The following is a 26757-nucleotide window of genomic DNA, read 5'->3' as shown; positions in this document are numbered from 1 at the left end:
AAAGGAAAACATTCAATATCCTTTAACAGAAGGCGTTAGAAATTGAAGAGAAATTATAAGTACATAAAAACATAGATATAAAGGTATATAATATTTAATTTTGGAACAGTTTATTAAGAGTGTTGGAAATAAAGCTAAATTGAAGTTAAATACAACTTGTTACTTTCTTTTGCCTCATTAGCTAGAAAGCTGGTATTTAATTTACAACTAATATGGGGCAGGAAATCCTAAGGATGGGTTGGGACCCATTATGCTTATTCTTTTTGTTTCTCCACTTCCACTTGTCTGCTAGAAACATTCCACAGATAGAAACGTTTTCTAGTCCTCTGAGGCCATACTTGATACATAGTCAAACACTGCTGACCAATTTTAATTAATGGGAGGGATATTATTGAGTGTATGTCAAAACAAATGCAATCTAATATTCAGTAATATATAAGGAGCTAAACATACTGTGATTCTTACATGGCTCTAACCTCTGAAAAAACAGTTGATGTTTTATGTCAGATGTCTGTGCTCATATTTACACTGCAGGGTGTGCATGTGCCCAAACTTTGAAGAGGCCTTATCGGTTATAGTAGGGGTGCATTCATGATGTGCCACCCTGTTTCTCTCAATTGTCTCGCTGAATGTGATTTTTTTTCTTTGACCTCCCTCGTAGTCCACCCGTTAGAAAAGCTGTTTCTCTTTTACTGCCTGGTTGTTTTGTTATTTCTGGTTCCCTTTTGAACCAAAATACTGTGGTTTAAAAAAAAAAAACAACAAACAACAAAACAAAACAAACTTCATTTTAAGTTTTCCATAGCATTTATTTTGATTTTTTTTGTAGGTATGGTGTAATCTAAGCCTACTTGTTGCAAATTGTATCCATGCTGCTGAGGCCATACACCCAGCTAGATGGGCATTTCCTGCATTTGTTTTATTTGAGTGAAGAACTATGTATCAGGGAAGTGTTCTGTTTATCAGGATTTTAAGCCCAGACTTTGAAAAGAGAAGCAAAAAAGTTCCGAGGATCCACCTTGGATGGTATCCCAAATTTGCATTGGACTTTGTGCTTCAAAATACATCTAGTCATTTTGTGAGTCTCCTCCCTGCTCCGTGTTCATGGTCTTGTCCAAGGTGCTTTCAGGCAGAATGGCTGTGCTGTTTTGCTTACTGCATGGTATCCTTTAGTTCATGCCAATATACTCCAAAAACCTAGACAATTCATCACACATTCATGTTCAGTACTGCCTCTCTTCCTGGATCAAATCTCTTTCCCAAGAATAGAGCTTTACATCTGGATTCTATGTCTCCAGGTTTGCTCTAACTATGTCTGTTTTGGCAGTGGACTCCCTTAAAACTTTCATCATCTGTTAGACCGCGAGAACTGTCCAAGCTGTCGTCTTTAATGACTATTCTGCAGACCATCTTCTTATTGTGCCACCTCTGTACACACTTTTCTTCCCTTCAGTGTCATTGAGTAACCTTTTGGTTCCACTGTTCAGTGCTAATTGTGCATTGCTTTTGACTACTTTGGAGGCTCCAAAAGCCTTTTTTTGGCTTTCCTCAGAAGGCTGTCCCCCTTTCCTTCAGATCACAATGTACTGCTTTTACCTAGCCACCTTAATATTTTGCAACATAGTGTATTGTGAATTGCTAAGCTCTAAATTCTCTATTTGACTGATGGTGAGCTTTCACCCTCTAATCCATAAATGAGGGGTATCTGTTGTCTTAGACAGGAATACATTTCTGATTAGTACTTGATCTTAAAAAATAACAAACAGAAACCCCACTGTGTAGGCATTCTTGCATCTGGAAGCTCAGTGTGACCATTTAGCACCATCTTGGATACAGATGAAAATTCTTGGTACCGAATTAGCTGAAGTCCATTGTGCTGAGATCCCCCCTTCTCCTAGGTGAAACGTTCAATCTGGCCCTTGCTGAACTTTCTTCTGTACTGATTTAATTCAAAAGAAGCCAGGGTAAAGTAATGCAAACATGTATCCGCTTCTTTGGTTTTGGCTATGGGCTTCTTTGGCATCAGTGAACCACTCCTCTGTAGAGAGGGCACTGTTCTCATCAGCCCTTGAGGAACTGAAGGTGTTCCAGGACCTCGTCCTGGTTTTGGTCCCTTACACATTCTGAAAACATCAATACCTTTCACTGGCTCCAGGATGCGATGTCGATAGTTGCTGTTTGATTGCAGGACTGCATTCCTCCCTGCTACTCATCCTTTTCAGGAGCCATTAGCTGTCACTGCAAGCTTCAGTACCTTCCAGTGTTGCAGAATGGCGTGCAGAATTAGCCCTTCTCTCCAGACACCTTCTCATGAAATGATATCTAGGGTACTGACAGCTGATTTAATCACAGACTAAGAAAACACGATGGTGCTAACCATCCCTCATTTGCCTGCAAAAGATTACCTTGTGGAGATGTTATATAGAATATGTTGTACCTTGAATTTATAAGCAGATTGTCTGGGCAAATTCTTACTTCTAAATTATGATTGGGGGATGCTTGCCATATTGATGAGAAATGTTGTCTGTTTTGCTGTGTGTCAATGGCTGTGACTAGTGGCCTTAGCTATATTTCTGATGTTAGAGTAAGATGAAAAGAGAGCTTTACTTATCCTGATTTACTGGATTTGACTAATTTCAGTACAGTTGCTCTTTGCCAGGCCTGCAGAATATACGCTGTCATTCCCAGTTCTGCTGGGACTGAATCTGGGATGTTTGATGAGTGACGCATTAAGACTACTGTTAATTTTCCAATAAGGGAGTTCCCTATGGAAAGTGGTTTCAAGTTTTGTTTGAATCAGGAGATTATTCTGACTTTTTTTTCCTAAATCCTGCTCATTCAGCCTCGATTCTCATTTGTATATTGGAAATCAATATGGGACATAGAACTCATATTAAGTTACAAAAGTAATTTTTTATTTTGTTATTAACCTTTTTATTATCTACCTGATCTCATGTACTAACGTAGTTCTTATGAGAAACAGAGGAAGAGGAAGAAACATACTGAGAGGCACATCAATGATTCAGTGGAAGTGCATGACAGAGTTTTAAATGTCTAAGCAGTCAGGCAGGACCTAAATGAAGTAGCTGAAAGTAGTCATAAACAGAGGAGATGTAAGATCAAGAGGAAAAGGAATATTTCTGAAGGACTAGAATTTGAAAGAAAGAAGCCAAAAGCTTCCTTAGGAAATCACTAGATTAGGAGAGGGCAAGGCCATCTTCAGGATTTCAGGAAAAATGGTAGCTGGAGACTGGAAGGCAGCTGTGATAGAGAAGAGCTGATACCTTACTGCCATATGTCAGAGAAACTGAGAACATGGAGTACATACTTCTCTCCCCCCCGATTCAGGTCAGCTTTGGTGTGCATGAGTGTTGACTGTAGTGACTATTTGTAGTATAGTTTGCAGTTTCTGTCTTCTGTGCTACTTCTAATGATTCATAAATACAAAATAACTCACTGTTACTCTCTGTTCCCTTAATTTAAGACTCACTAATGAGGTGGCCAGATGCTGTTGTAAGTTACATAAATACAAATATGTCTTTCATAATGGAGAACAACTGATAATGCTTTTTAGTAGACTACTTGGACTCAGTACTTTGTGAATGGAATTTTAAAACAGAATTTCCCTTTAAATCTGTTTTAGAGAAAAGGAATACTATTCCTAACCAATGAGCCAAAACTTGTGTAAACATTTTATTTAGTCTGTGTTTGTAAAAGGATTTGACACACCTAAAAATTTTTCCCATTTCTCAGAAGAGAAAAATTTGAGATGTTAATGGAGAAGTTTTAGGGGATGCCTTATTCAGACAAGCAAGACACATTTTGTACTAAGCATTCATGCTCCTATATGAAAATATTTGATAGTAAAAAAAAAATTTTTTTTCAGTGTTAGTGCCTTTAATTTTTAGTGCTTCAATAGTAATAATACTCATGTGTAGTAGAATAGAAAGGAGAATACTGCACAATCCATCACTTAATTTCCAACCCTGATAAGTCAAGAGGTTTTTTTTTTTTTTAAATAAAGGCATGGTGTTTCAGATTACACTATAGTCTAAAGAAATCACATGCCTCTGTATAGGAATGTAAACAGTATTACAGTGGAGAATGTGAACGTGCTTAAGCCATGGCAGTGTTGTTAGCAGTGCTGGACAAAGAGGAAAGTATTGTTTGGTTTTCAGATTGTTTTCAAGTTTTGCAGGTTAAATTATATTTTTGGACAACTTCATTTAAAAGTTTTATTACCTTTGTAAGAGCTAATAAAATATATTCTTATTTTAAATGATGTTAATTATTGTCATTGAGTTATATGTTCACTATTATTTCATTACATTTCTACATCTGTCATGTCTACTGGCATTTTTCTGAGAAGGGCTTCAGACTGATGGGTGCAATAGCTCTGTCAGGACCGGCAAGTGCAAGCAGTACGTTTGCCCTTGTGAGATTTTGGGATACTCCTTGGCCTGCTGAAAGCCTGTAAGCTACAGGGTAACTAGCAGTGGGCACAGAGTACTTTTTTCCTCTATTCTTTCTTGTGCCAGTTTGGCTGTGGAGTTAAGTTAGCAAACAGTCACAGTAAGATGACATTCACTCATTTGAGGACACTAAGTATTTTTGTTTGAGTTTGAGGAGACGAAAAAAAAAATCTGCCCTTGAGAAAGTGACAGATGGTCCTTAAAGATCTTTTACATAGATGGAAATTATAGCTGCTGATTCCTTATTCATTTAATGATTGTATGATTCATTTTCCTGAACAGGTTCAGAGATTAAGAGAAAGTACGTTCGAGTACTGTACATATCCAAGATTTCTGCATAGAATTTCTTCTGTAATCATCCATTACTTCACTGAGACAGATACTGTAAAGGTAGCACACAGCCTTTACAAGACGAGCAGTGAAGTGTTGGTTTGTCTTATGATGCAGTATTTTAACCTGTTTGGGTGCATATCCCCCCCACAACACAGGCACACACACACACAGAGGATAAGTCCTTGGTGTGGTGAGCAGAAAGGCAGCTATTATAGGAAAATCTAGAAGTAGGTATATAATAGGATTGTTCAAAAGCTAAAAGAAGTCAGTCATAATGCATGGGTGGTTTTAATGCCCTCCAGACAAGTGGATTATTTTCCATGCGATTAGGTTGAAAGGGAACACACAGTAGATGAGACAAATACAAAATGTGGCAGGGAGTGAATTTAGCAAGCGATAAAAGTTTTAAATTGCTTACATTTTCTAGCTTTTACTTCATTTTTTGTTGTGTGGTCTGGTTTTTTTTTTTCCCCCCCAGTTTAGTGAATTTTCAGATAAAGTAATCTGTTAATTTTAGACTGTGGTGAAATCTAGAAACAATAGGTCATTGTGGTCCTAGTATTATAACAACTCCCAACTCATAAAATTTGATAGAAACTGAGATTTATTAAATTATGTTACAGGAAGAGACAACCAGAAGTAGTTTGGTTTTGCAAGGTGGCATTAGGAATGCCGTTCTGCTTTTTTGTTTGTTTTGGTTTTGTTTTTTTTTTTTTTGTTTGGGTTTTGTTTTGTTTTGTTTTGTTTTTTTTTCAGAAGAAGCTTCAGTTGTTCAGAAACATGTGTCAATAACAAGAAAATCCTTCCCTAAAATCACCCTGAACAGGCTGTGTTCTGATCTTCCTCTCAAGAGTGGTGGCGGTAATCCTTGGTTGGAATTAAACACTGATGTCAAAAGAAGGACATGCATATTATTAGGAGAGTGCTCTGCTACCTGTGTTGTCAGTAAACGTTTAATAGAATGATAGAGATTCTTTGTATCAATCAACTAACACCAAATCTTCCCACTGTGTTTGAGGCTCATTAATTTAAAAGGTGTCAAGTTTTTAACAAGATACGCTTACTTGGCCTTCACCTGCAAAGAACACAAGATGTCAAGGATTTCTTTTTTTTATAAAATATAGCTCCATGTAGGAGCTCTATATTATATTCCTTTAGAGACTTGATCTGTAATATGATGGAACAACTTTGAAGCTCTTCAGTTGCATTAATGGAAGCTGGGAACTTTCAGAGCATTGCAGGATTGAGTCATTTGTGGCATTTGTTTTAATAATACACTTAGCTTGACATTTTCAACATTGCAAACATCAGTCCAAACAATAGGCTTTTGAAGTAGCCAAATAGTTTTATTCACGTTTACAAACTGGAAACCTACAGCAGTGATGTTGTGATATGTCCAAGTCTAGAGAGTACGTCAGTGACTTTAACTGATATCACCAAGTTAGCTTGCCCTGACTTTGCATCCTCTCTCCTCCCACTTTTCCCCGTGCCCTCCCTGGCTGTCCCCACCATGCCCTTCGAGTTAGGCAGTGACATGGAGGTGGTACAAGAGAAATGTGTTCCCTTTACTAGGGAAAGCTGACTGCTTCTTGTGTTCTCTTATGGTATTGCAGAAGGACCAGAATTGGTCCTTCGAATTCGGTGGATTTCTGGAGGAGGGTTGTTTTTCTTCTTAGTAATGGGGGGTGTGGTGAGAGTCTGGAAGTATATGTATTTATCCTATCTAGGAAACATCTTTTTCTATAATAAGGTTGGCTAATGTTCCCTGACCTTCTTCTATGCTTAGTGACAGTGACATTCCCACTGGTTCCTCTTTCATGTGATGTTTTCAGGCATCTATCTCTATCAATCAGGGAGTAGCTTCTAGGCTTATGATTTTCAGCTGAGAATAACTCATGCCACCCCCTGTGTTTGCTTTGATACAAGAGACTGTTTGCTATAATCACTCTTTTGTATCACAGGTTTATTGTTGTGATGAACAGATAAGCCAACTATGCAGTAATTTGTTAATTTATGTTTAATGGTCATAGCCTGTCTTCAGGTTTTCTTGCTTATGCCATCGTTTCCCCCCTCATTTTAACCAGGAAGAATACTTGCCTCCAAGTGTTCTGATTTCAAATGTAGTAATTTATATGGAAAATGACATGATAACAGGCATATCTAGCAATATAAGCTGTCTAATTAAATTTCACTTGTTTTTTCCAAATTAATGTCTCCTATTTTTATAATAAGAGTACTGTGAGATTAATTGTTGAAAACAGGCCATCCTTGCACAATTGGACTGGCTTTTGTGTCTGACTTGTTACTCTCTATTATTTCTGCTGCTTCTAGAGATCACGCAATTGTGCTGATTGATGAGTGCAAATGAATTCCCAGTCCGAAGAGGTGATAATATTACATAGATAAGGGAGACAAAAGATGTGAAGAAGACAAGGATACCAAAAACCAAGGCAGCGGTCTTCTATTGCCCTAACACACACATCTAAAAGTTGTGTATAAAGATTTAAAAAATAATAATAATAAAAGTACCTTTTACAACCATGAACACAGCATGTGTTGCCACAGGAAGTTGTGGAGGCAGATAGGATGAAGAAGTTCAGAAAGGGATTAGATGAATCTGTGAGTAAACAGGCATTAAAGCAAATAGAGATCTATCCTCCAATGTCTTTGAAGATATGATTGTGGGTGCTGGGAGAGTATGAGGGGGACAGACCTGGTAGTGGCTAGGCTTACGTGCCTTCCTCAAGGAGTATCTCCAGCTGTCGTAATCGGAGACAGAACATGTAGTGAGATGGGTAGATTGAAGGACCCAGTAGGGCATTTCTTAAGTTTTTGTAAGTCTTAATCTGCCGTTGGAGGGACCTGTCTCCCCATGCTGACTCTAAAATGAGCCAAGGGTGAGGTGGTTGGTTTGGTCTTTGAAGTATAACTTTCAGGAATATTATGAAGTTAGGCATATTAATCCCACCCCAAGAGTCTAGGTGATTTTCCAAGGGCCGCAGAGAGCATCAGTAAGGGGAATGTTCCTAAACTGTTACTAAGTCCAGCTCTTCATGGTATCTAGGCCAATCTCTACAGTGTCATTCTTTCTGTCAGTCTAACTGAGTAAAAGAAGTTACTCATTACTGCAGCTCCGGTAGATCTGGTTCTCTCCCTGGTTTGCCTGTGAGACATCCTCCTTTAGGTAAAGCACTTTTAAAGTCCGTCAGATGAGTGAGATGTGTCCATTTCAGACATACAACGCAGTAGACTGTAGCTTAGTTGCTGGTATTTGTTCATCTTGAGGCATGCGAGTCTTGTTGCAGATGAGAAAAGGAGACTTGGGTACCCTTCTGAGCATAAAAAAAAATTGTAAATTTATAAAATTGCAAGTCACATTATGCAGTCTTCGTCTTTTTTTTTTAAATAAAGTTGTATTGCAAATGATCTGAATAGACTGTGATATGATTCAGTACAATAATATAATTCGTTTTTTTCATCTGTTGTGAAAATTTAAATTTGATATTCACTGCTTAAGCCAGGTAATGCATTTTTAAACTTTTTTTGCAGGTCTATCTTTCCTATCCATCCTTCTTTCAGAATAGTGGTCTTAGCAGAACCTCCTGTCATTGGAAGTAGTACCCAACAATGGCTGGGTCCAGAGTTTCTGACGCTGTTTCTTTTTCATAATGTTCGATCTTTAAGCAAGAGTGAAGAAATTGAAGTTATTAAAGAAATGGTAAGTACGTTCAATATTTTAGACGCTTATCGACTATTACTACATAAAAAGTATTTTGCTATTTCGGTGTAGCATAAATGAGTCTTCATTTTGAAAGCTTATCAAAGCAGCATATCTGCGTATCTTCTAATGATATTGATATAAATTAGCATTCTTACTGTGATATTAAATGATGCTGTAATAGAAAAATGCTCTTTGTCAAAACTGTATTCCTTTTTGGTTGACACAAAGCAACTGCAGCAACTGTATGCTCATTGCATCTGGGTGTAGCTGTATACGGAACTTGCATATCTTGCAGTAAGACTAATACTGTTTTTCTTTCAAGCAGATTCCAAATGTACCCAGTGTTGCTGTGGAGCAGTTGTTGTCATTAACACACAAGCTTCGGGAGACAAATGATGCCACGGTGAGCGCTTTTTTTTTTTTTTTTTTTTTTTTTTTTTTAAATTTACTTTCTCCTACTGTGACTGTTTGTTTTAACAAAGGCTGGGTGAAGCATGCTAAGCTATAGTGTTATTACAAAGGCTGCCTGATTGGAAAACCAGCCCCAGAAAATTATTGCTGTCAATTACTGCACCGCATACTGTAAACTTTTTTGATTTATGATGTACGTTAGAATCTGCATAAGTAAAGCTTTTAGGAAATTGCCCAAATCCCAGAGAAGTCGGGCAGAACAGTACACATGGTGGTGGTGGGTTTAGATACATGGCTCACAGTGAAACATGCTTGAGATGCCTTTTGAACAGGTATGGATGTAATCATGCATGTCCAAATATTTTTTGGTAACCTCGCTTTAGTCATTGGAACTTTGGTAGCTGAAATTATTGGGGCTTTTTGGGCAATGGGAACTACCTAGCCATTATAAAATGCCAATGGGCAACAGCAAAGACTCAGAAAAGGGAAAGCTACAGAACTCCTGGCTGCATTACTGCTACAGGCTATTCTATTAAAGCAGTCTCGTCAAGAAAAATAAGTTCTGCTGACAGAGTAACCACAAAATTCTTTAAAAAGATAGTCAAATCATGGTGAAAAGAAAAAAAAATTATTGCTATGGCAACTAAAGCACTGGATGTTTTTAATGTAACTAAAATGTAAAACATTTTTAGTGGAATCCAGCAGTTTAACTGGTATGCAAATGTAATCCATTCTCCTTAGTTTTCATGATTTTAACATGGGTAATAGTTTTTACAGTATTACTATTTAAGAAGCTGAGAGAGACTGTTATACTCTTCTGAGCTTAAAAAAAGTAAGTAAAAAGGTTGACTTTTAGGTAACACCTTTGGGACAGTGTTGTTACTACCTATTTAGCTTCCTACACCTAATGTATAAACGTATTGTTTTTGACATACTTGGAGACATACCATGCCTGAACAGAGCATTACAAAAATCCTTTCCAAATATGTGGATGTCTACAGCATTGTGAAATATTTAAATGAAGTATATGATGTTGACGCTCACAAGTCTATGGGGCCGGATGGGATCCACCCGAGAGTGCTGAGGGAGCTGGCGGAGGAGCTCGCCAAGCCACTCTCCATCATTTATCAGCAGTCCTGGTTAACGGGGGAGGTCCCGGACGACTGGAGGCTTGCCAATGTGACGCCCATCTACAAGAAGGGCTGGAAGGAGGATCCGGGGAACTACAGGCCTGTCAGCCTGACCTCGGTGCCAGGGAAGATTATGGAGCGGTTCATCCTGAGGGCACTCAGAAGGCATGAGCGGGACAACCAGGGGATCAGGCCCAGCCAGCACGGGTTCATGAGAGGCAGGTCCTGCTTGACCAACCTGATCTCCTTCTATGAGCAGGTGACCCACCTAGTGGACGAGGGAAAGGCTGTGGATGTGGTCTACCTGGACTTCAGTAAGGCCTTTGACACCGTCTCCCACAGCATTCTCCTTGAGAAGCTGGCGGCTCACGGCTTAGACAGGTGTACTCTGCGCTGGGTCAAAAACTGGCTGGACGGCCGGGCCCAGAGAGTTGTGGTGAATGGAGTTACATCCAGTTGGCGGCCGGTCATGAGCAGTGTTCCCCAGGGCTCAGTTTTGGGGCTGGTCTTGTTCAGTACCTTTATCAATGATCTGGATGAGGGGATCGAGTGCACCCTCAGTAAGTTTGCAGACGACACCAAGTTGGGCGGGAGTGTTGATCTGCTCGAGGGCAGGAAGGCTCTGCAGAGGGACCTGGACAGGCTGGATCCATGGGCCCAGGCCAGCTGTATGAGGTTCAACAAGGCCAAGTGCCGGGTCCTGCACTTCGGCCACAACAACCCCATGCAGCGCTACAGGCTTGGGGAAGAGTGGCTGGAAAGCTGCCCAGCAGAGAAGGACCTGGGGGTGTTGGTCGACAGCCGGCTGAACATGAGCCGTCAGTGTGCCCAGGTGGCCAAGAAGGCCAATGGCATCCTGGCCTGTATCAGAAATAGTGTGGCCAGCAGGAGTAGGGATGTGATTGTGCCCCTGTACTCGGCACTGGTGAGGCCGCACAGGCTCAAATACTGTGTTCAGTTTTGGGCCCCTCACTACAAGAAGGACGTTGAGGTGTTAGAGTGTGTCCAGAGAAGGGCAACAAGGCTGGTGAGGAGTCTGGAGAACAAGTCTTATGAGGAGCGGCTGAGGGAACTGGGGTTGTTTAGCCTGGAGAAGAGGAGGCTGAGGGGAGACCTCATTGCTCTCTACAACTCCCTGAAAGGAGGTTGTAGCGAGGTGGGTGTCGGTCTCTTCTCCCAAGTAACAAGCGATAGGACAAGAGGAAATGGCCTCAAGTTGCACCAGGGGAGGTTTAGATTGGACATGAGGAAAAATGTCTTTACTGAAAGAGTGGTTAAACATTGGAAGAGGCTGCCCAGGGAAGTGGTTGAGTCCCCATCCCTGGAGGTATTTAAAAGACATGTAGATGAGGCGCTTAGGGACATGGTTTAGTGGTCATGGTGGTGTTGGGTTGACGGTTGGACTCGATGATCTTAGAGGTCTTTTCCAACCTTTATGATTCTATGATTCTATGTTGGATGAGAAATGAGTCACAGTATGGATCGAGGGAGGATTCTTCTAGATCAGCAGTGACATGAGACATGTTGGGAATAGCACACCTGTGCGGAGAGCTGGAATGTGTACCTTAGGTATGTCAGGCTATTTATAGAGTTGCCTAAGTAAGCCAGCCTCTGCTAGAGATTATCCTGAAATATTAACTGTTGTTTAAAGCGATTTTGTTAACAATAGAAGCATACCTGTAACTATTCAGCCTGTGGGCGTTGTCTGCGTCATTGTAATTGTTTGCTTGATTTACAATAGAATCTAGAGACCACAATCAAGATCCTGTTGAATTAGATGCCTCATAGATATATATTACAAAGACAGTTGCTAGCCCAATTTTGAGTTTACAGTTGTTCAATATAAAATAAAAAAAAAAAGGTAAGAGAAAAGAGGAAATTTTGTTCCTAAAACTTTAACTGCCAGTTGCAAATATTCAGAAGATGTGATACGGCTTTTCCTCTGTGGTCCTATCCTCTATGCTTATTTATTTCAGTGCAGGATCTGATGATATATATTATTTAGACTTTAAAATGCCCGTGTCCTTTGAAATTGGACTTATAAAGGTGGCACAATGTATGAAATACACTACCTCAGTTACTATGCCCAGCTGCCATTCTCCATCAGTGCAGTCCCATAGGTTGTGAGTTAGGAGGATTGCTTACCTGCGAAAACTTAATCAGGAACCTTTCAGCCATTTAAGATACTGTTGAAAAGAGAATATAATCTCCAAAGGCAGCGAGGGTTCTGGCTAGTGAGCAGGGATAACAAGGATACAGCACTCACCCCTCTCTCCTGCCCATGCTTCACACCTGGCTGAGTAGGTCTTGAAATAACACTTGAAATGCCATCGTTTACATCACAGTGTCCATAATGCTGGGTGGTAAACTACGATGGTTCAGAAGATGCTTTACAATTTTCCGTCAATGAAAGCAGGAGGAGCAGGAGTAGTAATCTTTGCAGTTAGCCCAATCTAAATCATTCTTGCTCATTGCTCAGAGCTATACTAAAAAGTATTATCTTTGCTTTCTCAGCATTCGAGAAAAGTTTTGTACAATTTCGTAGAACTCTCTTTTTTTTTTTTTTTTTTTTTTAATATTAATGCCTGTTTGCCAAAACTGCAGTTTTCCAGGAGAAAGAATTGGTGTTAAGACATTTCTCATGCTTAAAATTATTAAGGGGGGGAAAAAGGCTCTGAAATTCATGAAGTGTTGCTTTTCTCTATTTTTTTTTTTTTTTTCCCCCCCTGGATGGCAAATTTCAGGATTTTTTTTCCAATTGAAACAGCATAAGCTATTAAGATAATTACAATAAAGTTAGAAATCATTTATATGAACCAAAACAAAATGTTTTGAAATTACCTAATTAAAATATTTCACTTGACCCAGGCAAAGCATGGCGTGACTTATCAGATCACGCTCATTGTTGTGTGTTTCCTGCTAAAATAAGGAACCTATTTGTATTAGATACCTTCATTCGGTAGATATAATTATAGAATGATTTCTTTCACAGTCTTTATATCTCTCTTTAAATACATGGTCGCTTGTTTTGGGTTTTTGTTTGTTTGTTAAATTTTGCTGTGTTTGTTTGAGGTCTGCCTTCCCAGGCATTGAATCATTTTTGTAACTCTTTGCTGAATCATGTCCAGTTTTTTGCATTTATTTTAACATGTGGACAACAGAAAAGGACACCGTGTTCCAGTAACGGCCCGCCCAGAAGGCGTGTGCAGAGGTGATACAATCTCCTTACTGCTGCCCAGTGTTGTCTTGTTTATAGGTCCAAGAATCCTGCCAGACCTTTTTGCCAGAGGATTACATGTGGAGCTCATATTCAGTTTGTGAAGAGCAGACGAGTTTTTAGGACATTGACCCTTTTACAGTGGCTAACCTCCTTGTTACTGTTAATATTGTTTAGTGTTAGGTTTTATGTAGTGAATAAAATTCAGTTATCAGCACATTTTTCTTCCTGTTGCTTATCAAGTGAAATCGTAAGGCTAATCTTTTGATGACATCATGATTTCCATGGCAGTGAATTACTGCAACAAATACAGGATTACAAGCTTGCAGATTAAAAAGCACAAGCTGTTGTAGGAGGCAGAAAGCACCTATGAATTAGGAGAAAAGTTGAGATAATTCCTTTTGGATTATTTTTTTCTCCTGACTGGTTCGGTTTAAGTCCCTGAGATCCAGTCCCAGAGATCAAATAATTAAACTACCTTGTATTTTTTGACAGGCACAGTCACTGGCTTCGTCTTTATCTACTCGACAACTACTGCGAATTTGTCGTCGCCTGTCACAACATCCAGATGAAAACCTTTACTATGCTGTTAATAAAGCCTGCCTTTCCAGGTAGAAGTGCTAGTTTTGGTGGAAGTTCAAGAACTTCTTGGTCAGTTGCTAACGTGCAAGATAGCTTTTAATGTGTTTTAGTAGATAATGCAATTGCTGTCTTGCTCCTTAAAGTCTGTCATTTCTTTAGAAGTATTTCTGTGGTATTCTGAAACCTAGGAGGTAAGTAGAAATGACTTTGTACTATTTCGTCATCTTTATGAAGATATTTCATTTTGTTATATAAATTAGGTCACCATTATCAGTATTACTTCACTGTCTCAAAACACTCAAAGAGGAGTTATATTAATAACTAGTATGACTAGATGTTTGTTGGAGGATTGGTTTCAGTTCTAAAAGCTGTATCTAGAAAAGTTATGAACATCTATATTTTTTGTTTGTGTCCCCCCCCAAAAAAATGAAAGCTAATTGTAATTATCAAAAGGTTTGGAAATCTGAAAGGGCCTAGTTCTGGACACCTCAGAGCTTACTCTTTCTCTTTGGAAGCTGGGGTCCAAGTGAACTGAGTCAAGAGAAAAGGTATTTCTGAAAAAACGTTGTTTCTGTTGTAGCTCTTACTGGCAGTGGAATGAGGACATTACATACTTCCAGTCTTAATCCATCCTACGTTAGAATCCTGTTGCAATATTCGATAACACTGAAGCCTTTTAAAATGAGCACGCAGCCACAAATATAGTTCATCACCTATGGAAGAAGCTCAGTTTCTCTCCTTAGGGATAGGTGAAATGTTGAAGACTATTTGAGTGTGAAAGGAATAGACATTCAGGGTTTGGAGGTCCAAGTAAAGCTTCATACTGATTTTAGATTACAGAAAATACTGAGAACTTTAAAAAAAAATCCTTAAAATACAACCTCCCTATTACTTTTCTTCATTTAGGTTTTTACCAAACCTTGCCAGATCAGCTTTACATAAAAATCTGCAGGATTCTCGTATTGAGAGAAGTCCAGATGACGTGAAGAAACTAGAGGAAAAGGATTACACGTGTAAGCTTCTGCCATCTTTTGTCCTGTTCTTCATGAATGTTACTCAGATGGTTGAGCATATAAAGGTGTATTAATTATCCTCAAAATTAAATGTAGTTTGCTCCACTTATATCCCTTTGACTTTGTTCTATCCGAATGCAGTGCTGCTCTCAGTAGGTTGATACTTTTGTATTGTCTGCTGTATTCCCAGCTCATGGAATTTTTTTCTCCGTCATGTTTAAGTGTTTCCCAGTCTATAAGATCCATGGCCTCAGGCTGCCTTTTTTGTTTGGTTGGTTTTTTTTCATCACTGATAACTACTCTTCTGTACAGTTACAGCCTTGGTTTGATCTTAATATTTCTCTGTTCTGTTTTTTATCATTGCTTCTTTCTCTCCACTGTTAAAATCAACCTTTTTCTCATTGAGACTCTTGTAAAAGTCTTGGGTTATGTTTTGCTTTCATTCTGGCATGCAATTTTTTGTTAGTTTCCCTTCTTTTTATTCTCTTTAAATTGCTGTGGTTGTTACATGTCACCTTTATTGAGCAGGTCTTTGTTTCTTTACGTCATCCAACTTGTACTCGTTTGCAGTAGCCTTCAGTGCTACGCATATATTGCTGCTTCTGCCATTTTTCTCACTTCTGCTTTCTCATTCCTGCATGACCCCTGGTCTTCATGCTAGCTGTATATCTTTTCATATCTTCTGTCAGGCAGCACACTTTGAGCAATTTGCCATTTTCCATTCACTAAACTTTTCTTTTACTCTGCTGCACCAGTGTTATCTCTGCTGTCACTCTTCTGTATGTTTATTCTCAGTTTTGTGATGCATTTGACTTCTGTGTTTTTACAGTTAGATCTTTGCAGTAGTAAACACATCTTTGGTTTTAATTAATATGGATTCTGTTTTTATATCTTTTATTTGTGTATGTGTATATATAAAAATATATATGTAAATAGAGATATATTAATGTTTCTATTATATACAGTATAATATATGTATGAAGCCATATGTATATGTATATACATATACATATGCAGCCATCCATGTATTATTATATCTGTATTTGCATTTTTTGTATATATAAAGAACTATATATATAAAATAATTTGAACTCTTGCCAGTTGTGTGATGCTACCTGCTTACCATTCTCTTTTTTATCTGGACACATCCCTTGAATTTTCTTTACGTTTCTCTGTTTCATGCCATAAAGATAGAACCATCTAGAATAATAGGTGAATAACTAAAAACATCTGTCTAGAAATTGGGCTATTTTCAGTTTTACACCATACCAGATTAAGAAATTAGTGGCAAAAAATTACTACCGTTTTTATTGCACAATATTATTGTTTACACTTAACTGTTATTTTCCTAAGGACAGAATTTATGATTCTTTTGATCTCAGAAATTTTTCTAATGTACTTTTTCTCTCAGAGCTGTAGTTGAAGGTTATTTCAACGAGTGCAAATTCAGCCAGTTTTCACCAAAATGTTAAATGTGTCCAAGTTCTGGCCTTAACCCATTTGAGCAAAAATGCAATGCTGAAAGGGAGAATCAACAGTGACTCTATACTGTTGTGGTAGGTTGGCCCTGGCTCTCAGCCAAGCACCCACACAGCCGGTTGCTCGCTCTCTTCCGCACCCCACTTCCAGTGGCACAGGGAGAGAGAACAGGGAGAATGAGAGTGAGAAAACTTGTGGGTTGAGGAAATGTAGCTTAACGATATGAGTGATATTCCGATAATAAAATGAGAGTATGAAATTGAACCAAGACAGCGGTCACAACTTCTAGTGTTTCTTGTGGTACTTTTCCCTTAAGATCACCTGTTCATCATTTATTGTAATAGACGTCTTTGCAATTTTAAAGACATTTCAAATTCATGATAATGCAACCTTTTGTTAACGGATACGCTTCCAAGCATTCTCTTTCTTTAGATAGAATTCATTTACTGCAACCCACAGCCTTGTTAAAATTTGTAAATCATCACTTGCAAGTGTTGGGGATTGATTGCATGTCTGCTCAGAGGATGCTGTAAGTAATGCATTTGCTTGCTTCCTGAAAAATGTCTAGGTGAAATAAACAACGGGATTCTGAAGATAGGGTCTGTGACGATGCCAATTTATAACTCAACCGAGAAAATGAAAGTGCCTGATGTTTTGTTTTATGAAAATGCACAAGTAAGTATGAATCTCTGGCTTCTGAGGTACAAAAAGTTTGTTAAACGTGTACTAATGTGCATGCTCATATATACTAAATAATGTACTAACTAAATTTCAAGGGTATATTTCTTAAGTAGTTTCTTTAGGATTTGATGCTCATTTCAGATGTGTCTTCACCATCCCTTTGTGAAGAGATTGTAAAAATCCTGTTGAACATTAACAAAATATGAAGTAACAGTGACTGAAACTGAATTTTATTTAGAATTATTTGATCAGATGTTGGGTTGAGTGATTTCCCCCCCCCCCTGCTGCTGGACTGATCCACTCTTGGGGCTGGATTATCAATTCCATCCTGAGACCGTGTTTTACAGGCTTGTCGCATGAAGTTGTACCTGCCTTTTATTAGAATTAACACTGCATGTTTGAAAAGCAAGGCAAAGAGTAATTAGTTAATTAGTTATTAGTTAATTGGGTATTATTTATTTTAATCAGTTTACCTTATTAATTAGTCATTAATGTTATTAGTGTTAATTAGTTTGTAGTAGTGAAGAGTAGGAATAATTAGTGAACACAATAAAAGGGAGTAATTAGTGAACACAGTAAAAGGGAAGGGCTTGGTGACTGTGGTTTTTTGGGTTTTGTTTCCTCCCACCCCTTTTGTCGAGGTAGGTGTACTGCAGCTTTCTTCTCCATCTAGCATGGAAGCCTCAAAACTGTCAGACAAGCGTATCCTTAGCAAGAGAGTTACCCTCTGAGTTACCTTTAGAATATTTTGCCTCAGGAGGGCAACACTGATAGCATGATCTTGTGAAATATTTTTCTTTTAGGGGCCTGGTGTGGGTTTGCTTACTTTTCCTTTCCTGTTCTTTTTTCCTCCCTTGCTTGCAGTTTCTCCACAGAAAGGCTATGGTACATAGGTATCACCTACTGAAGGTGATGACAGGCTGTGCAAGGGGAACAGATGACAGTCATCTTCTTCCCCACTAACATTTTATGCGAGATTTTGTTCTGTGTTGCCATTTCGGTGAAGTACTTAATTTGGGTCTGTTGGAAATGAAATCCTGAGTCTTGCTAGGACTTACATCTGCATTGGTTTTTCCACCTTCTTGCTTATAGCTTCAGAAAACTGTATGCAACCTGTGTTCAAATATTATGCATCTCTTTTATTTAGGCAACATCTGTTAAAAATGCTGCAGAGAGCAAACTGCTCTGTATCTGTCCCTGGTAGCTATGCATCCTGAATGCTGAAGGAAACAACAACTAAATACCAGTCAGGATAGCTGTTCCCATTTCTAAATGAATTCTACTCTTATGTTCTTTATTGCTAGTTTGTAGTTTGGTCATTCAAGTGCTGTAATGATCGTTTAGCAAGACCTGCTGGAGAACAAATTTGATTTATGAGTCTAGTGCAATACTTCCTCTCCGTTACCTAAAACCTACAGAAATAAACCGAAGCAGAGGAAAAAATATATCCTCAGCCCTTTGCAGTGCTGCACAATGTAATGAAATACACAGTTTTTGCCTCTGTGTGTTTGGTCTTGAAACTTTTCATGTTCCAGTGGAATTCAGCATTGCCATGGAACATTGCTGTTGGTCCACAACAAGTGGCACAGGGATGGAAATAATTTTTAGGCGATATGCCAAATGCCACTTTCAGGCCAGGCTTTGGGGAACATGGATTGATAAAGTTGACACGATATTGATGTGTCTACTTACAAGTCCTTTGTGTAAATAATTTATCTGAAATGTCTGCATGCATCCTAATACAATGCTAGTTTATGTCCTGGTGAAAAAAAAAAAAAAAAAGTATCAATACATAGTATCTCTTGTGGGAAAGCTGTTCTGCAGGGGAACTCTAATATACACATATTTGTGCAATTTAGGATAAAAAAGAAGTCACCAGGAGGAGAAGTACTCATGCCTTAGCAATAAAATAAAAAATGTAATCAGTGCTTGTGGTAAAACTGACTTCCTAGAATTTATGCTGTATCTGGTCAAAGTTGTTCTCATCAGTTATAAATTTCCAGTGTATACGCATGCCAGAAAATATAGTAATTTGCCTTGAAGTCCTCTCCTTAAATTGTGCATTGAATATTCAGTAGTCTTTTGACATGCCTGGTTAGGATTTTGTGGTATTAAGCTGTGTTTACAAGATTTTCTTTCCCCACCCCCAGCCTCTGTTCTGGAGAGATTTGGAAATCTAAAACGTCTTTCACACAGTTAGAAACTGAGCATTTCTATGCTCAGAAATTACAGGCAAGCTACTGATTTTTTTTTATTTTATTTTTTTTTAAATCGGATACTAGAGAAGAGATGATAATGTGAAAAAATATATATATTTATCTAACGGCAAGCATTCATTTCTCTAAGTAGGTTGTCTGACCTACTTACAGATGACCTATTTTTACTAGATACAGTGGAGAAATATACACGACTTTATTGCGAGTAAAGTAGTCTGCATTACCACATTATCCTTAAATCTTTTCAATCCTTTTAAACAAATTATTTGTGAGGAGCAAGATAAGGTTAAATGATGTACAGTGTGGGTTTCCTTTTATGATATGGATATATGTAAAATACACCTCAAGCACTTTGGCTTCAATTAGGCAGTCTAATTTAGAAGTTGTAAGACACGTAATAAACGCTTTTAGATTTGAGCTTGCATTTTCTTATCTTTGTTTCCCTTGAAAATAAAGTTCGATTGGAATAGAAAAGTGTATTTGTCATTAAGCTAGACCTGGTATTTAATCTTTAATAAAATAAATGTGTATAATTTATGTATTCATGTCAGCTGCCTTTTATTCCCTCTGTTTGGTTTCTGTGAAGTTCTACCAGGATACATTTTGCTTCCTGCCAGTACAATTGCTGGAAAATTGTCATACACATATTAATGAAAGTTCTTACACGCTGGGTGACAAGCATTCAGCTAAGCTAAAAGGAAATGCATTAGGAGTGATTATGGAGAACTAAATATATTTAGGGGAATCAGATACCCACAATCAGTTGGAGCAGAGGAAATACATAAGGAGAGTTAGTATTTTTGTTTTATTGTTTTAGTCTGGATAGATTGCCTCTGCTATTATTGGCTGAGAAGAGACTCTTGCTATGAAATAACTATGAAATAGCTATAAGTATAAAGTTCAAAAAATTTTGGCCCCAAATCCTGAAAGTAAAGTTCCTGTTGTACTACTATCATTAGTGAATGTATAAACTTGAGAGTATAAAAACAGGGGTGAAAATTGTGTTTTTGTTTCTCTAGCACATGATGGTAATGGAAGATATGCTAAAGGACTTTCTGCTGGGAGAACATCTTCTTTTAGTTGGCAATCAGGTGAGTTAAACATCTCTTACAATGCATGGAACAAACTCATTATTTAATAATGAAATTAAGTCTCTGTTTTATTTCATTGAAATTGCATTCATTGGTACTATGAGGTATTTCACCTGGTTTTTGATTCTTTATCTACTAGTGTCCATGTGTTTTATGGGCACATATCTGTGGAAAATATAAATGCCTTAAATGTTTTTTTAAGGTCTTAATAATGTTTTAAAGTCAAAACATTAATAGTTATATGTAACAACATTACCATTAAAATCTTCACTTAACGGCTTTGGTTATCCTTCTTGGCTATGTATCAAACCTCTCCTTTAAAATATCCAATGGTACATAAGAGGTGTACACATAAGTATTATCTAAAGCTTATTTGTTGGTAGCAAAATACTAGTTTTCTCTAAAAGAGATACAGATTTGCTTTATTCTTTGGCTAGTATCTTTGCTGATGGAGACTTTATTGGTGAGATCATGGGGGCTGTTGTGTTCTTTTAGTTGGTCCTTGCTGTTTGGTGACACCTTCTAAGAGTTTATAGGCTCCCCAAGATGAGGTATGGGCAGATGTTCTCCAGCTGGATATGTTTGAAAGTCTTCATTCTTCAGAACCATCTTAAAACTATTACTGGAACTGTTAGATGACTTGAACAGAATTACACACTTTGGCAGTTAGCTCTGGAAAAAAAAAAAGCTTTTGTTATTATTTCTGTATGTTTGAAGTGTTCAGGAAAGTGATACTTCCCAAGCTACCAGGTTGGTTTTGCCCTCATAAAATAATCTCCCTTTAGTTTAGCTTTCCCTTTGCAAGGATACGATAATTTTCTAGCAGATGTTTCTCTTTATGTTTTGCAATAGCCTTTGGAAAAAGTCTAACACAAAACACTAATGGTCTAACTACATGGCAAGGAATATAAAATGCTAATTGTTATTAATATGCATATATTAAAAGTACAGTGTACAGTTATATACAGTCTCAACTATTTAGAGTCCTTGTTAACAGCTTGAATTTACGAAGTTGTTGTACTTGAAACCTCTGTAGACTTTTGCTGGATGATGCCAGATGAAACCTCCCAAAAGGTTTCATCTATTCATAAATAGAAATTAATCTATTCATAAATGAGATCTATTTGTTCTATTTCATAAACAGTGCTCTTTATGCCAGCTTCTGAGTTGGTATTGAAAATGTTATATAGTACAGATTGCCTGCAGGACCTGCTGTCAGGGAATAGCAAGAGTGGGCTGCTCCACGGGGGAATGGAGGCAGGGACAGCATCCTTAATAACAAGGTTCACAGTCCCACAGTGTCCAAGCAAGAAGAGCAGGTCTGGGGACAGCAGCCATGGTCAGCCAAGTGCCTAGTGGCTGCCAGACAGGTGATGAGGCAAGTTTGAGGTCAAGCTGGGAAGTCAAGTCAGCAGGTCCAGGCTGGGATCAGCAAGGTACAGGGCCAGGCACAGCATTGCCGCAGTGTAGGTTGGGAAGGAACCGAGGAAAGGGCCTTTGCTCCCAAGCCATGGGGGGCAAAGGGGACCCCAGTGAGGCAGCAACACCATGTCAGAGCTGACCTTCAACACAGACAAGTAAAACCCTAGGTGGGGGGGAAGAGCTTGCAGAGCCCGGTGGTACACTCAGGGCCCAGGCACGTGCTTCATATGTTCTACCAATTTGGCAAAAAAATTTTGAAGTCTATGCGAGTATGATTTCTAGGGTATAAGGTATTTTCCCAGCAGTGGTATAGTCATCTTTAATAATTTAATGTGTGCCACGTTTTCTCCAAGCTTATGAAACTCTAATTGAAGACAGTGTTAAAAGATTTAACTGGGTTGAAGTATTGGAACATACTGCTTTGATTCTAGACATCAGCTCAGCTGTACCATTAAGTTGGAAAATTGATTTGCTGTGATTTCTCTTTGGCAAATCAGTAATACTTACAGGTTTTGTCTTTTATTTGCTAACATACTTCTGAGTACTTCCGGGTTTACTCTTTACTAATTTGTTCCACTGTTTTTATGTGTGACTAAGAAAACGCCAGCTGGCCTTTGCTTTTTGAAATACTATTTTTAAGTTTGAGCACTGTATTTGTCATTCTGCAGTCTTTTAGGACCACACCAGTCATCCTTGATTTCTCAGGGATGATCACTAACCATTTAGAAATTGCTTGGCTAATTCCTTAAATATATTACTATAAATTTCTGCAGCATGTGATGAATCCTGTTGAAGTACTTTAAAAGCAACCATATTACATCAATATGCTTTCATGCTATATATGCAGATACCTTCCCATTGAAGATAATAGAGTTTTCATCCCTTTTTTGTAAAGCAAATCATTTAAAAACTAGGATTTTTTGCTGTTCAGTTACTTTAATAGTTCAGTCTGTAATAAGAAGGTAGGGTTTTATGATTGCTTGATACATATGTCAGTGTGTACCCGTGTTTCGCATTTGGAAGAAATAGATAATGTTTTGTGTGGAGATACAAAGTGCTGTTTTGAGTTCTTTTTTGTTGTACTAATTGTTGGTGAATGAGTGAATCATGGAAATTCAGTGTAAATAACTGACGATTCAAATACTCTGAACCTGGGTATTTCAAAATATATGACTAACATCCCTTTGATGTTGTGTCATTTCCTAGATATTTAAATGGGTTGGCATGTACCTTAGAACGTAATTTGGTCCATCAAAATGATGACTATATAAGTGAGTATCTCCGTTCAACTGTGATTCAATGTGCAAGGCTTGACCTGTAGTCTTTCTTTTTGAGACTGGATTTGATTTTGCTTGGTTGACTGAATGTGGTTTTCCTCTTTTGCCTCTTTTGTTTTTGTAACGCATGTACACACACAAAATTCCTGTTAGCTTAAGACCTCTCTCTTTATTTCAAAGTCTCTCAACGTAGTCTCTTTTGTGTATTCTTTTTAGTTAAGAGCTGCCTGGTGAGAGTCCTTTTACCAAGATTGTTTTCAAGATAGGAACTTTGACAATTTGTATTTGAAATTCAGTAAATTAAAATTAAATTATCTTGGTGGATGTTAGGGACTGGTTTTCTTAATGAAACCGAGGAGAATTTGAAGACAAGTGTTAGATACTGACAGATATCTTTAGAAGTGTTCAGCTTCTGAAGTAAGCTACTTTATTACCGACTTCATTCATGTGTGTTCCCTGGAGCTTATATGGCCCAGGATTTCACAGCATAAATGTATTACATGAAATACGGCTTCGTCTAAATATTTGTTTACATTGGTTGTTGATTTATTTTGGATGCTAACTGGAATATGCTTCCATTTCATATATAAGCAAACAGGTTTCTTTGGGTCCTTGGGAAGGGCAGTGGATAGATACGAATTTTCAGCTATGAAATAGCTTCCAATTAAAGGAAGTGCCAGTACTTTAAATATGGCTTCTGATACTGCTTTCTGAATGAGCCTGTAGTCTGAGTGTGAGTGAGACTGACTATGACCATCGATAGTTTTTCAAAGCAGCTATAAAGCAGCTTCTTCCTTGGCTGAGAGTAAGCAGCTTTTTATTACTCTCAGAGCAACAGGCAAACAACAGCAAGAGTCCTGTTTAGTAAAGGTTACTTATTCCAAACTTTGCAGTGACTGTTTATTTAGTCATTACATATAGCTCTTACAGCTGCTTCCAAGCTTCATGAGACAGACTGGAGTATTTATTCTTACTGCCAAGGAAAATTTTTAGGCTGTGTTTTCGTGAAATTTTGCCTGATGGACACTGTGCAGTTCGTGGATTGGTCACTACTTGGTATCTTTTACTGTTTCTTTGAATTTCCTATCTTTGGCAAATAGGAGAGAAGCTATGTTAATAAATAGAATTTGTTTATGTGGAAAAACTTGAAAAATAGCAGTGGCTAAACCACTTTTATTTTGTCTCACAATTTTAAATTTTACATATAACATTTCCCAAATTGTTGCATTTGGAAGTTGTGTAAAAAGAGGTGTTGGATGTTTTTGCCTTTATTGGTCATAGGTGAAGTCTTGGCAAACATCAGCTGTCTTTGAAGATACAAAACAAAGTATTGATAGTTATAAGGGATTTGTGGCTTTCTGGAGAGACAAGGCTCACAACCTTGTCACTTCTGAATTATTTTATAGCCCTGAAGTTCTAAAACACCTAACCACATGTTAAACAAAATTGAAATATTTTATTTGGCATTATTCTGTTGCCATGATTTATAGTATGAGCTGTTCAGATAGCTGGTCTCATAAATTAAAGAGGTTTTGTCGTAGCAACGAATCCTGAACATTTCTGGGTTTTGGGCACTGTTAGTGTACAGGAAGTATTTAATAGCAAGTTGTATTCATTTTGGCTTTTAGAGTTACTCTTGTCATTCACTGTGTAAATACGGCATAACTATAAATACTTTAAATTTGAATATAGTACATAAATATCTTTAAAATACACTTCTACCATGACCTACTATGAGTTATCTAAAACAGCACAATTGCAATTTTATGTAGCAGGACAGATGCAGCTTGTACCAGGTCCAGGAGTTCTGCTGTGCCTTGAGAACTGCATGTGATCCCTGGCTATGTCTTCATCAATGCTTCACTAGCCTTTTTCCATTCCATAATGTGTCTTTTAAATAATATATATGTTTTATATTGATTCAAGTTTCAGTACATACAGCCAATATTCTTAGGTGCATTTTAGTCAGCTTGTGCCCCTCTGCTTGACTGTACCCTGTCAGCTTTGGCACACAGTGCTTGGCCTTCTACACTTACATCACCTATTATAGTCTCTGCACCATTTTCAAAGTGTAGAGCATAGCAATGAAAAGTGGCTGAGTGGACATTACTGTCCATATCGTATAAATGTAACCAAAATTATAAGGAACATTCTCTTTGTCAATCTTCCTGAAGAGTGGACAGAGGAAATGCAGTGTACGTTGGGATAGCCTCAGTGTTCATCAGGACCATTCCCTATTTGTCATCTTCTGCTTGTTTTTCTCTTTCCAGAATTCCCAGTTTCTCTTTTGTCTTGTAGTTTTCTTCATTGGCAACCTTTATCACTATTTCTAAGTATTTGGTACTAGCTGGTCTGCCCTTGAAAATGAAATACTTGAGTTACCAGTATCCATCCTGCTTTTATGGTAAATTACTTAATAAGGAAGAGCTACATTTAAAAAAAAAAAAAAAGATAATAAATAATGTATTTCTTCTCTTCAACAATTATTGTTAAGGCTTAACAGATGCTGGAGTTCCACATCTTGTTCTGGCTTTCCTATTGCTTATGTTCTCTTTTCAACAAGAAACACAAAGTTGATAATCAGTAAGAATAATCAGAAATGCCATGCAGTTTATTAAATTACTGCTGAATACAGAAAGCATTTAAATTTTGTCCTCCTTCATTTGATGGTGTGGAAATTCGGATTGTACTTCTTGTTCAAAATTGCTCCCCCTCTACTTCCCCATGTACAAGGAAAGCACTTTGCAAGGTGATAAAACAAGCCTGTTCCTGAATAGCTTGCAATCTAATTAGACAATTTCTAGATAAGGGAATATCAGAAAGAAATATGAAGTAGAATAAGAATGAAGAATTCTATAAAGGTGCTAAATATTGTTCTAAATAGTTTGAAAGAAGACCGTGACAGAATCTCTGGCAGCACTTAGTAAAAATGTTGATGTGAGCCCACAGTAAGCAGACTATCACAAATATATTAAAAAAACTTAGAAATGTAATGGCCTTTTGGCACATTTGGCGATTTTATTTCCCTGATAGAAGAATGTAATTTCATCCTTTCTGCTGCCTTTCTTTAGCTGAGAGATCAACTTAAATGAACTCTTGGGCTCCCACTAGGAATTTATTTTATTCTTGAATAATTTAGTAGGACAAATGATTGAGTCTTTCTTAAAGTTATTTAAAAGGACATGCTTGAATAGATCTTTCCTTCTAAGATAATATTATTCTTCTTATCCCATTGTGAAATTGAATTAAGTAGATACTGAGAGTGTAATAATATCAGTCACCAGAAAACTTAAAATACCAAGCATTTGCTGTTTCAGGTTTTCTAGAAATAAAGGACTATGTTTTCCTGCTTAAACTTGTGTAAAAATGGACAGCTTCCTCTGCAAGGCAAGAACGTGCTATCCTAAACCAATTTATTATTACGAGCATGAAGAAACTGACCTCCAAATGAGCTAAATTGGGCCAAATACTATGATATTTTTTGCTTAAGGAATTCTTTGTGACAGTTGTGGAAAACTTGGAAAATATTTCTCTTTTACTTGTTACAGTCATAACAGTACATGCACATATGAGAATAAGCATGCTCTTTAAACGTGTCTCTGCTTACATTATTGCTTTCTGCCTTTACAAGTTATGCTGAAGAACCAGAATAAAACAAGAATCAATGAATTTTCTTTCGGATGTTCCTTCCCACAGATTCTTTCTATTGTAA

The 26757-nt window shown here is 37.7% G+C and overlaps 1 protein-coding gene across 3 annotated transcripts in view; it reads left to right on the top strand.

The window, feature by feature from the left end:
• VWA8 (von Willebrand factor A domain containing 8) overlaps positions 1–26757 on the top strand; it is a 204454-nt gene that overhangs the window by 62892 nt on the left and 114805 nt on the right. For all 3 annotated transcript variants that reach the window (XM_076363301.1, XM_076363293.1, XM_076363311.1), the window contains exons 15-20: positions 8355–8523; positions 8852–8929; positions 13780–13895; positions 14773–14879; positions 16927–17033; positions 20275–20346. In XM_076363301.1, coding sequence (XP_076219416.1) covers positions 8355–8523; positions 8852–8929; positions 13780–13895; positions 14773–14879; positions 16927–17033; positions 20275–20346 — 649 coding nt within the window. The remainder of the gene's footprint in view (positions 1–8354; positions 8524–8851; positions 8930–13779; positions 13896–14772; positions 14880–16926; positions 17034–20274; positions 20347–26757) is intronic.

This window comes from Aptenodytes patagonicus, chromosome 1 (genome assembly GCF_965638725.1).
Source record: "Aptenodytes patagonicus chromosome 1, bAptPat1.pri.cur, whole genome shotgun sequence".
NCBI classification, from domain to species: domain Eukaryota; kingdom Metazoa; phylum Chordata; class Aves; order Sphenisciformes; family Spheniscidae; genus Aptenodytes; species Aptenodytes patagonicus.
Note: the sequence above shows the minus strand (reverse complement) of the source record. Positions and strands in the feature narration are given on the sequence as shown.